The following is a 12,859-nucleotide window of genomic DNA, read 5'->3' on the forward strand; positions in this document are numbered from 1 at the left end:
ATAAAGAAATAATGTCCTGTTTCTTTGTACTATCTTTCCTAACCCCATATCCCCCTCTCCCCTCCACCTAATCTAAGGTTAAGCTACTTTTCACTAGTGTCCCCAGCCTTATTGTGAATTAGCCTCCACATATTAGAGAAAACATTTGGAAATTTGGTTTTATGGGATTGGCTTATTTCACTTAGCACGATATTCTCCAACTCCAACCATTTCCTGGCAAATGCCATAATTTCACTCTTTAAAGCTGAGTAGTATTTCATTGAGTATATATACCACATTTTCTCTTTTATCCATTCATCTATTGAGGTACACCTACGTTGGTTCCATAGTCTAGCTATTGTGAATTGAGCTGCTATAAGCATTGATGTGGCTGTGTCACTATAGTAAGCTGATTTTAAATCCTTTGGGTTTAAACCGAGGAATGGGATTGCTGGGTCAAATGGTGGTTCCATTCCCAGTTTTCTGAGGAAATCTCCATACTGCTTTCCATAGTGGTTGCACCAATTTGCAGTCCCACGAGCAATGTATGAGTGTACCTTTTTCACTGCATCCTCACCAACATTTATTGTTGCCTGTGTTCTTGATGATTGCCATTCTGACAGGAGTGAGCCTAAATCTTAGAGTAGTTTTGATTTACATTTGCTAGAGATGTTGAACACTGTTCCCTTTGTTTCCTTTGTTTCCTTTGCTGAGAAGAAGCTTTTTAATTTGAATTGATCCCATTTATTGATTCTTGATTTTACTTCTTATGCTTTAAGAGTCTTGTTAAGGAAGTCAGATCCTAAGCCACTGTGGTGAAGATTTGGACCTATTTTTTCTAGTGCCTAAGTCTTTGATCCACTTTGAGTTGATTTTTGTGCAGGGTGAGAGAGAGAGGTTTAATTTCATTTTGGTACATAGAATTTTCAGTTTTACCAGCACTAGGCTATCTTTTTCTCCAGTGAATATTTTTGGCTCCCTTGTCTAGGATGAGATAACCATATTTATGTGTGTTTGTCTCTGTGTCCTCTATTCTGTACCATTGGTCTACAAGTCTGTTTTGGTGCCAATACAATGCCATTTTGGTTACTGTAGCTCTGTAGTATAGTTTAAGGTATGGTATTGTGATGGCTCCTGCTTCACTTTTCTTGCTAAGGATTGCTTTAGCTATTTTGGGTCTCTTATTTTTCCAAATAAATTTCATGATTCCTTTTTCTATTTGTATGAAGAATGTCATTGGGATTATAATAGGAATTGCTATTAACCCTTTGGTAGTACAGCGATTTTGACAATACTAATTCTGCCCATTCAGGAGCATCTTCTGAGGTTTCCTTCAATTTCTTTTTTAGTGTTCTGTAGAGGTATTTCACCTCTTGTTAGATTGATTCCCAGTTTTTTTTTTTTTTGAGGCTATTGTGAATGGGTAGTTTTCCTAATTTTTCTTTCAGTGGGTTCATCGTGATGTATAGGAATGCATTTGATTTATGGGTGTTGATTTTATATCCTGCTACTTTGCTAAATTCATCTATTCATTCTAGAAGTTTTCTGGTGGAATTTTTTGGATCTTCTAGATATAGAATCATGTCATCAGCAAATAATGATAATTTGAGTTCTCCTTTACCTATTTATATCCCTTTTTAATCTAATTTCTCTGGCTAACATTTCAAGAATGATGTGGAATAAAAGTTCTAGTTTTTAGCAGGAATGCTTTTAATTTTTCTCCATTTAGAATGATGCTGGCCTTGGGGTTAGTATATGTAGCTTTTACAATGTTGAGGTATTTCCTACTATCCCTAGTTTTTCTAGTGTTTTAAACATAAAGGTGTGCTGTATTTTGTCACATGCTTTTTCTGCGTCTATTGAGATGATGATATAATTCTTGTTTTAAAGTATATTAATATGATGAATTACATTTATTGATTTCCATATGTTGAACCAACCTGTATCCCTGGGATGAATCCCACTTGATCGTGGTGCATTATCTTTTTAATATGTTTTTTTTATGCAGTTTGCCAGAATTTTATTGAGACTGTTTGCATTTAACGTTCATCAGGGATATTGGTCTGAAGTTTTCTTTCCTTGATGTGTCTTTGTCTGGTTTGGGTATCTATCAGTGTGATATTAGCCTCATAGAATGAGTTTGTAAGAGTTCCCTCCTTTTACATTTCATGGAATACTTTGAGGAATATTGGTGTTAATTCTTCTTTGAAAGTCTTGTAGATCTCCACTGAGAATCCATCTGGTCCTGGGTTTTTCTTGGTTGGTAGGCTTTTGATGGTTATTTCTATTTCATTACTTGAAATTGATATGTTTAAATTATGTATGACCTCTCATTCAGTTTGGGTATGTCATATGTCTCTAGCAATTTTTTGATGTCTTTGATATTTTCTATTTTATTAGAGTATAAATTTTCAAAATAGTTTCTAATTATCTTCTGTATTTCAGATGTGTTAGTTGTGATGTTTCCTTCTTCATCTTGTATTTTAATAATTTGAGTTTTCTCTTTTTCTCTTTGTTAGCATAGCCAGGGGTTTATCTATTTTATTTATTTTTTCAAAGAACCAGCTTTTTTATCAAATTTTTTCAGTTGTTTCTTTTAATTTTGCTGATTTCAGCTCTGTAATTATTTCCTGTCTTCTACTGCTTTGGGTGTTGATTTGTTTTTTTTCTAGGGCTTTGAGATACAGTGTTAGGTCATTTATTTGTTGACTTTTTATTCTTTTCATGAATACACTCAATGCAATAAACTTTCCTCTTAGTACTGCCTTCACAGTGTTCCAGAAATTTTAATATGTTGTATCAGTGTTCTCATTTACCTCTAATAATTTTTTATTTCATCCTTTATTTCTTCTACTATCCATTCATTATTAAATTGTGTATTATTTAGTCTCCATGCGTTACAGCAGCTTCTATTTTTATTTTATGGTTGATTTCTAATTCCATTCCATTGTGGTCTGATAGAATGCAGGGTATTATCTCTGTTTTTCTTTTTCTTTCTTTCTTTTTTTTTTTTTTACTAAGAATTGCTTTGTGGCATAAGATATGGTCTATATTAGAGAAGGAATCATGTGCTCCTGAGAAGAAAGTATATTTGCTCATTGATGGATGAAATACTCTATATATGTCTGTTAAGACTAAATAATTGATTGTATTATTTAGTTCTGAAGTTTCCTTATTTGGTTTTTTTGTTTTCTGCGGGGTAAGATCTGTCCAGTAGTGAGAGAGAGATGTTAAAGTTACCCAGTATTTTTGTTTTGTGGTCTATTTGACTCTTGCAATTTAGATGGGTTTGTTTGATATACATAAGATGCTTCATTGTTTGGGGCATAAATATTTATCATTGTTATATTCATACTTCCCTTAAGAAGTATGAAATGTCCTTCTTTGTTTTTTTTTTTTTTCTGATTAACTTTGGTTTAAAGTCTACTTTTTTGGAGATGAGAATGGAAACCTCTGCTTGTTTACGAAATCCATATGAGTAACAAAATTTTTCCCCAATCTTTTACCTTCAGCCTGTGGATGTCATTGCCCATGAGGTGAGACTCTTGAAGACAGCATATTGTTGGATCTTGCTTTTTATTAATATAATCTGCCATCATATGTCTTTTGATTGATGAGTTTAGGCCATTAATATTTAAGGCTATTATTGAGATATGATTTGTATTCCCTGTCATTTTGATTTATTTCTGTTTTTTTTGTTTTGTTTTGTTTTGTCTTAGTATCTCATTTGTTTGAATGTCCTTTTAGTGTAGATTCTCCCTTTTCTGGTTTTCGCTTTCTTTTTTTTTTCGCTTCATCCTCATGGAATATTATGTTGAATGCCCTATAGTGTAGGCTTTCTAGTTATGAAATCTTTTATTTTTTCTTAATCATGGAAGGTTTTAATTTCATCTTCAAATCTGAAATTTAATTTTTCTGCATATAAAATTCTTGGTTAGCATGTGTTTCTTTCAGAACTTGAAATATATTATTCCAGGACCTCCTGGCTTTAAGGGTCTGGGTTGAGAAATCAGTTGAGATCCGAATTGGTTTCCCCCTATACATAATTTGATTTTTTTTCCTTACAGCTGTTCAAATTTTCTCTCTGTGTTAGTCTGCTGTAATTTTGTATATTCAGGTCCTATAAGCCTCTTGTATTTGATTTTCCATTCCATTCTTTAGGTTTGGGAAATTTTTTGCTATTATATCATTGAAAAGATTATACATTCCTTTGGTTTATATCTCTGCTTCTTCATCTATTTTGATAACTCTTAAATTTGGTCTTTCCATGTTATCCCATAATTCTTGGATGTTCTAGTCAGTCATGGTTTCTTACCATCTTCTCTGCATATTCAACTCTATTCTCAAGATTATATATTTTGTCTTCATTATCTGAGGTTCTGTCTTCCAAGTGGTCTAGTCTGTTGGTGATGCTTTCTATTGAATTTATAATGTGGTTTTCTGATCCCTTCATTTCAAGGATTTCTGCTTGTTTGTTTGTTTGTTTTTTCACAATCTCTAACTCTTTAGTGGTCTTTCACTTCCTGTATTTTTTCTTTGATTTAACTCTTTATACTATCCTTTACTTCACATCAGTTTAACTATATACAATCTGAACTCTTTCTTGGACATTTCTTCTTCAATTGTGTTATCAGTGGCTTCTGTTGTTGAAGCATCTTGGGTTTGGAGGAGGCACTTTATTCCCTTGTTTTTTCATGTTGCTAGTGTGTTTTCCCATCTAAAAGTATGGATCTAAGGCAGGATAAATTCTACTCTGTAGACCTATAGTGTCCCTGAGGTTTCTAGCACTTTATCTTTAATGGTGAGACCAATATCAGCAGCACCCAGTGTACACAATATATAGCCTTAAACCTAATAGCTCCCACCTAGGCATCTACTGCTTTCTCACATTCAACCAAAATGATAAGTTCAGTAATTATCTATAATTCAAACAGAATATTTGTTAAAACAATTTACAATTTCAAGTAATAGATGAGAGAACAGAGGTAGTGTATTATTTAATATCTGTGAGAGAGGAAGAGAAAAGTAAAAATTCACCGGAAGAGTGGGAGAAGAGCCGACAGAGATTGGCTGTTGGTTGGAGCAAAGTTGGAAAATAGACAAGAAAGAAGAAGAATACGAACAAAGAGAAAAAATTAAAGGCATAAGAATACAATAAAAATGCAAAATACCATTCATATACCATTGTTCTCTACACACTGATACATAAAAAACATCCTGTTCCAAATATGGTAGAGAGATTAGTGAATCAAAAAATAAAATAAATCTTGCTGGAAAGTTGAACTGTCTCTGTCAGTGTTCAGCAGTTTTTCAGCCCTGACTCAGATCAGCCTTCATAAACCCAGTCTCTATCCCACTGATTTGGGCTTCAGATACCTCAGGCTCAGCCACACTGCAGTCCCAAGACCTCAGTGCTGCTCCTATTGCAGAGAGACCACTAGGGATCCACTCATGCAAAGAAACAACCCTGAAATACAGCAGCAAGCAAGGGCCACCAGCGCTGTCAGCAGTAAGACCCTATGCTCGCTCCTCCAAACCCACAGGCACCCCAGGAGACTCTTGTGGTGGTAAACCTGCTGGCACCCCGGCCCCAGGCCCTGGCTGGTGTCCCCAAATGGGAGCAGCCACATGCAACCAAACCTGGAGTCTCCCCGCAGCAGTCCTCTAGGCCATGGTGGCAGTGGTCGTGGGGGGTGGTTGTTGGCAGCAGGCAGCAGGCAGCAGGCAGAGGGTCAGCAGTAGCGGTGGCTGCTACGGCAGCTGCAAGTGCATTTGTGTGGGCAGCATCACCAGTATAACTCCGGTCGTCAGCAGCAGTGTTGGCTTCAGTTGCGTCTGGGCAGCAGTTTCTTCTGTGACAACAGCACCCAGAAAGAAGACCTCCAGACGACCTCAGGCTGGCACAGTGGAATCAGAGACAGCAGCAATGGTGGTAGCAGAGCAGGCAGCACTTGATTGACAGGAGACTTCTGGTTCAGTGGCAGCAACCACAGAGGTATCCAGTTAACTGAGGCCATGCTCAGAGAAGAGACCTCCAGGCATGGCTGTGGCATCTGGGGCAGCGGCATCTGTAGCAGCAGGGTCTCTGTTTTATTCATTTTTGTTTCCTCCACATCCTACATACTGTCAGCACAGAATAGTTAATTAACATGTTATACTGAATAGCAAAACAGGTGTTGCCACTTGTGTAGGAGCTTTTTTATTTTAAACCTCAAGTCAGAAATATTTTAAACCTTAAATTGTTCTCTAAATTTGGCCATGCACAGGATGTTTAGAAATAGTCGTATTTCCAAAATAAGCTGTGATACTTCAGAGTAATGTATAATGTTATTGAAATCCAATTTAGGAAAACTGTTTTGTAGCTTTCTATTTTGTATCTCCTGAATAAATTCTCACTTCATTTTAAAGTATCAGAACAATAAACTTAATTATGTTTTTGGAGGATGACAACCTTATTTAGGACATTTAGTTAACTAATATCTTGCTGCACGAAACTTAGGAGTAAATAAGAGGTGGTAAATTGTTCTTTTAGGGAACAGTAACACTTTGCTTAACTGTACTAAGTCTGAAATTAAAACGAGCCATAGTTAAATTAGAGTTCAGATGAAATCATGTCTATGTGTATATGTATATATGTGTGTGGATCTGTATGTTAGGTAAATAGCCATGAGCAGGTGAGTAGGGGGAGGACATCAGATATATCCATCCAGGAGGGTCCATAAGACAAAGAACTGAGGATAACAGAAAGCTTGATTAAAGCTGACAGGTATCTGGAAAATGGGCATTGGTATGTCAAAACATTCCCCTACCCCCATAGTAAATAACCCCTTCAGGGAACTATTGTTTCAAGAATATGTCACAACTATCTCTTGTGGTCAGGTAGTCACAACTCTCCCCTCATGACCAGGTCATAACCATCCTCACTAAGAAAATTTGCTGAGGACTATACAAAGAGTAATAACCACTTAAGGGAATATGAGAAACTAAGTCAAAAACAAAATGCCCTAAATCCTTTACAAAACCCCAACTCTTTATAAGAGCCATGAGATTCTCTCCTAAGAAGGTACTGTTGTGTGTTTATCTTGCTTTCCTCTAATCAATTCCTGCTTGTTGCTCTGTGAGACAAGCTTGAAATCTTTACTTCAAGATCCCCAAAACAGGTTGGTCACTGTGGGACCCCCACAGGTCTCCTCTGCAATATAATCTTTCATACATGTATGTAGACTTTAATGCCAAAATTGGATTTTCTGCTACTCATTCTTGCATTCGTAGATGGTTAAATTAACTTCATAATTAGAAAAAATCCAGCAGACAATCTCTGACTTGTATGGGAAGTTTGGATACACTAAAGGCTCCTTATAGTAGTACTTGCAGAGGTGGTGAAGGTGGATACAGCTTGTCTCTTCTTATGTCACATTCAGGTACATATTGGTCATCCTTCTGGTGGCACTGAATTATGCTATCATAGTATCTTTTTAAAACAGTGCTGAAAGTGGCTAGAACACAGTCCTAGACAGTTAATTTTCAACCATTTTCTGAAGATATTTTAAACATACCTTTTTAATAGTCTATCAGATTCAAACATTAGGGAAAAGAACTGTATTTTTTTTTCTTTGTATCAGGGATTGAACCTAGGGGTGCTTAACCACTGAGCCACTTCCCTAGCCCTTTTAAAAATATTTTATTTAGAGAGAGGGTCTTGCTGAGTTCCTTACAGCCTCACTAAACTGCCGCAGTCTTGGCTGGGCACAGATTCACGAGCCACTCACAGCTTTGTAGATTCAAACAGCAATTCTTTATTCCCGAACTCACACCGGCCTCTACACACACGTTCTGGGGAAATCCCAGTTCTGCCGCCCCATTCACCTACTTTCTGAATCTCACGGGAACTCAAGGATGGGGCGTGCCTGAGGCAGCAGGATACGCCCTATTCCCCCCCCCCCCCCCCCCCCCCCCCCCCCCCCCCCCCCCGCAGGGTACACCTTAAACCGGGAACTTCCCTAAACCCAAGGACGGGATACTCCCTAAAACCTGATCAGCTCTAAACCCGGATCCGCCCTGGTCCTTGAGCAAGGTCACCTTACTAAAGCATACATGCATTGTCCCAGCGAATGTCCTCTAAGCAACATGGGGTACGCTGGCAAGGAAATTTCGATGCGTCATTCCTACTGGCAATGGCCCTCAGCACTAAACTGCTGAGGCTGGCTTCGAACTCAAAAATCCTACTGTTTCAGCCTCCTGGAGCTGCTGGGCGGGATTACAGGCATGCGCCACTGCACCTGACAAAAGTACTATATTTTAATGGGCTGAAAATGATGATCATCCTTGCTGTTGGTATTTAGTCAAGCAAGTCTTATGGTCTTATGTAAACACCGTATAAACCACAGTATGTTTTGTGCATAGCATTTATTTTTAGCATTATGTAGTACTCTTATCACTATGCAACACAAAGTTCTTGAATGAAGAATGACTCAAAGGAAATACTTTGCTGCTATGCTCATAAACTGTAACATTTTTCACTTTTTATTTTTAAACCATTTGTAAAGCTAAACAAGCTACATTTCCAATAACATTTGTAATAATAAAATTGATGTTTTTATTATGCTTCTTTATTTAAATATTATAAAACCACATTGAATTAAATAGAAAGTTGTGATGAATTTTTCTGCTTATTTTTTATTTTAACAATTTAGTCATTTTTTACTTAGAAATATAAATTCCTTCAAGTTTTATTTGTGGCACAAGAAATCTATAGAGAAAATTACAGACAGCTTTGAAAAAATTTAATAAATTCATATTCCATATTAAGTTTTACAACTAGGACATCTATATTGTTTTTACATTTCAGAAAACAAACTTTGATGTCATTGTTCTCACATCACATTGTGATCTTACAATCTAGGAACTAAGGATAACTTTTTCATTTTGTTTTCAATTTTCAAAGATAATTTATTTAATATAATTTTGAGTTAAAGATTACCTTTTTAATTTTTAAGAAATACACTGTGCTCAGTATTATTTCCTCTATACTACCCTTTTTGGTTTTTCAAATAGCTCCATAATATTCAATTTACTTTTTTTCTCTCATTTTAAAGGTCGATTGAGTTATCCACATCCAGGAACTGACAATCTGTTGATGTTAAATGGTAAGTTTTATAAAAAATTTTGTTTCTATTTGGTTTATATAAATGAAGAGGAATATAAATACATGTTTCTCTGAAAGTTACCCATACACATGATTTAATCATTTTATAAGTATGAAATAAAGCTGTAGATGTAGGCACAGTGGTGCATATCTGTAATCACAGCTACTCAGGAGGTTTAGGCAGTAGGAATTTTAGACCAGATCAGTTTGAGACTTGACTAGCAAGACCCTATATCAAAAACAATAAAGAACAACAACAAAGCTATAGATATTCCTATATAGAAAGAATTAGGAATCAAGAGTATATTCAGGCTGCAGTAGTCATTGAAGTGTATTTGTGACATTGTAATTTAATTCAGTGGTCACAGACATAGGAGCAATCCTTGTTTGAACTGGTATAAACTGGATTTCTTATTTTAAGTTATGACCTTTGGCAAGTAATTGTCACCTTCATTTCCCCAATTGTAAAATGGAAACAGTCGTTTTATTACAAGTAAGATAAAGTTTGTAAAGTATGTAGAATTTGTTTCTTAGTGTAAGTAACTTGTTTCTTAGTGTAAGTACTTATGTTTATGTTGAAGGAATATACCAATGATTCTGTAAATTTTATAGTCAATGCTAACTTAATTGATTCTAACTAGAAATTTTACTTAATGAAGTTCAGTTAGGATGAAAATAAGTTTTGAGTTGTTTTCCTTCTGTTGAACAAATATTAATGTATGACAGAATCATAACACTTAGCACAGCCATGATTATAGGAATAGGGATTGAAAATTAAAATATTCTTCACAATAGGTGAGTGGGGGAAGGAAAGGGAGTGAAAGAAATAGAAATCCTAGTTCCTTTAAAAAAAATAACAGTAGAAGGACTTGGCTCTTATATTTCAACTAAAGTTTTGGCAATAAAGTTGAGGAACAAACACTGAAAATGAGGCCAATGTAAAACTAGGCCATGTAAACTAATATTAAGGAAAGACAACAACAGTGACAGAAAAGTAAAAATAAAGTTCATGCTACTAGGGAGATTGTCAGAGTAGATAGGATTTGGAATGAGAAAAAATTGAAGCAGAGCATTAAGAGAGCTGATTGGTTGGCCTGTTCAACATTTAACTTGTATGTTGAGTGGTCTGCCATACAGTAGCCTAATCTTTTCTACTCTGAGCATGAGGACTCTGACAAGACATGTTCTAGAAATTCCACTTCTGTATTCAACATTTTTTTTTTCCTATTGGACAGCTGGTTTCTGATTCTAAATCTGTAACTAAAAAGGATAGTTCTGTAACTGAGTGTACAAACCAGAAAATAGCTTGTTTTTATTATTCCCTTTGCTTGATTTATAAAATAATGATAAGTTCAGGAAACAATAAATTGTAAATATTGATCTTCCTTCCTTAAACATTCAGTGTGGTAAATAAAGATTCCTCACATTTCTGTTTTAACTTGTGATAAAGCAATTCTGTTTAAAAGTTTGAATTTGTATATATTTCACACATTCTGTTAAATTCCATTTGAAAGAGAAATACTTTGAGATAATTTTATAGATTATTCACAGATATTCCTAAATTGTTGAATGAAACAGTGTAAGCTAGGATGGTCACAATAAAATATTCAAATTTTGTGTGAGTGAAGAGCTTTGTAGACACACTGTTTTTACAACTTACATTTTTGTTGCACTAAACTTTATTAAACTAATTGTTGATTTTGTTGTCAAAAGCCATTATGTTAAGTGGAAAAGAGATCACATACAATACATAAGAATGTTTCATTTCAAGCAACAATTACATCTTGTATAGACAAATCACTTTTTTTTAATTATGTAATCACTCAGTAGTCTATCATTTGGAGCTACAATATTTACTTGATATAGGAAGTCAACCTAGAAATTCTGGAATCTTTTGCCAAGAGACCAAGGGGAAAATAAAGGAGAATGAAACTAGGACATCAAGATGGATATAGGTCAGGGAAGAGACAATTTGATCCAAAGAGGAAAAAATTTTCTTTTACTTATTTTGGATCACTGGTAAAGAGGTGAAGCAAGAAATCACATAATTGGGTGTATTCATGGGATAAAGAAGTATTAAATAGTAATAATTTAAATTTTAGACATTAAGGTTATCGAAGAGAGAACTAGCAAAGTGTAGTACACTAAAAGGTAAAGGGAATTTTTTCTTGAGCTACTTTTAACTACATGAAATTCAATTGTATTAGCATATTGTCTCCCTGAGAAATATGAAAAGTAAATACTGTTACTTCAAGGCTCTGCTTAAAATATCATTGACCCATTAAAGAAAGTGTAGTGTCTAGTAGAGAAGGATGACTTTTTAATTATTAAAAGCTTTTTTCTTAAAATAAAAAGTATGCCAAATATATATAACTCACTTTTGGACAGTTGATTAAGTAAGTTGTATCCCTTACCCAACAAGCATAGTTAATATTGTTGACTTTCAAAAAAATCAATATTTAGTAATATATTTTGTCTGAACGTTTTTGTAGTTGTTTAGCAATAGTTCACTGTGGTTGATATCACAGACTCTGAATGAAGCCAGTTTGCTTTTTCTAACTACGTAACCTTGAACAGTTTACCTTATTTTACTTTGACTTAGTTCCTGCATATTTAAAATGAAAATAGCATACTACCTTGCCTCAGAGGGACTGTTTAGAAGAGTGAATGAATTAACTCATTTAAAGTATTTATAACAATTCCTGAAAGTAAATGTTAGCTGGAAGTAATGAATGATGTAGAACAGTGAGAAACAATGATTTTGCAAGAGGGAAAATGGTGTCCTTTGAATAGATGAAAGAGCTGAGTATGTCTACTTTGGAGAAAATAAAATTAAGAGAAGACATACTGATACTTTCAACTATTTGAAGGATGTCATATATAATAAACAAAACTTTGTTTTATGTTATTCTAAAAAGCTAAACTGGAGCCATTTGTAGAAGATTTATAGGGACAAAGTTTGGATCAATACAAAATAATGTTGGTACTTTTGCTTCTTGAAATATGCAAGGTTAATTTTCATGATGCACAGATTAAAATAAATTCATAATTGTTTTAATAAATTAATATTTCTTAGAAAATTTGGAAGACAGATCACCTGTGATGTCCCAATAATGTTAAGTTTGAATACCTTTAATAAAAAATAATACCATCTAAATAATAGTACAGTTGGTTGTTAGTCAGATATGGCAAGCATTATACAGGTTTTATGATTCTACCTTACTAGCTAATTCATAGTTCTGGTTAGACTTTTTTTTTTTTTTTTTTTTTTTTTTTGGTACTGAGGGTTGAACCCAGGGTGCTTAACCAGTAAGCCACATCCCCTGCCCTTTTTTTATTTTTTTTTTTTATTTTTCTTAGAGACAGAGTCTCACTAATTTGTTTAGGGCCTCACTAAGTTGCTGAGATTGGTCTTCAATTTGTGATTCTCCTGCTTCAGCTTCCTGAGTCACAACACTGTGCCCAGCTTATTGTTAAACTTTTAAATAGTCTGTGAAGCAATTCTCAGGGAATAGGCTAAAAGTCATGAATTTGGTCACACTAGCAAAAACTATGCAAATTCTTAAATCTGAGATTTTGTTAACTCAGATATATTTTCCACATATATAACATGATTATTAAAAATTAAACAATAAAAAATTTGCAAAGAAACATTGGTAGAAGAGAGAGTGCAAACACCATTAATAAATAAAACTGCAAGAAGGCCACTACTTCTGAGTAGACTGTGTTCCTCAA

General features: G+C 34.7%; 1 protein-coding gene across 7 annotated transcripts in view; it reads left to right on the top strand.

Moving 5' to 3' along the window:
• CPEB2 (cytoplasmic polyadenylation element binding protein 2) overlaps window positions 1–12,859 on the top strand; it is a 77,284-nt gene that overhangs the window by 26,801 nt on the left and 37,624 nt on the right. For all 7 annotated transcript variants that reach the window (XM_081304447.1, XM_081304449.1, XM_081304451.1 and 4 more), the window contains one exon: window positions 9,075–9,125. In XM_081304447.1, coding sequence (XP_081160573.1) covers window positions 9,075–9,125 — 51 coding nt within the window. The remainder of the gene's footprint in view (window positions 1–9,074; window positions 9,126–12,859) is intronic.

Source organism: Spermophilus citellus (assembly GCF_964194105.1).
Source record: "Spermophilus citellus genome assembly, chromosome: 8".
In the NCBI taxonomy this organism is placed as follows: domain Eukaryota; kingdom Metazoa; phylum Chordata; class Mammalia; order Rodentia; family Sciuridae; genus Spermophilus; species Spermophilus citellus.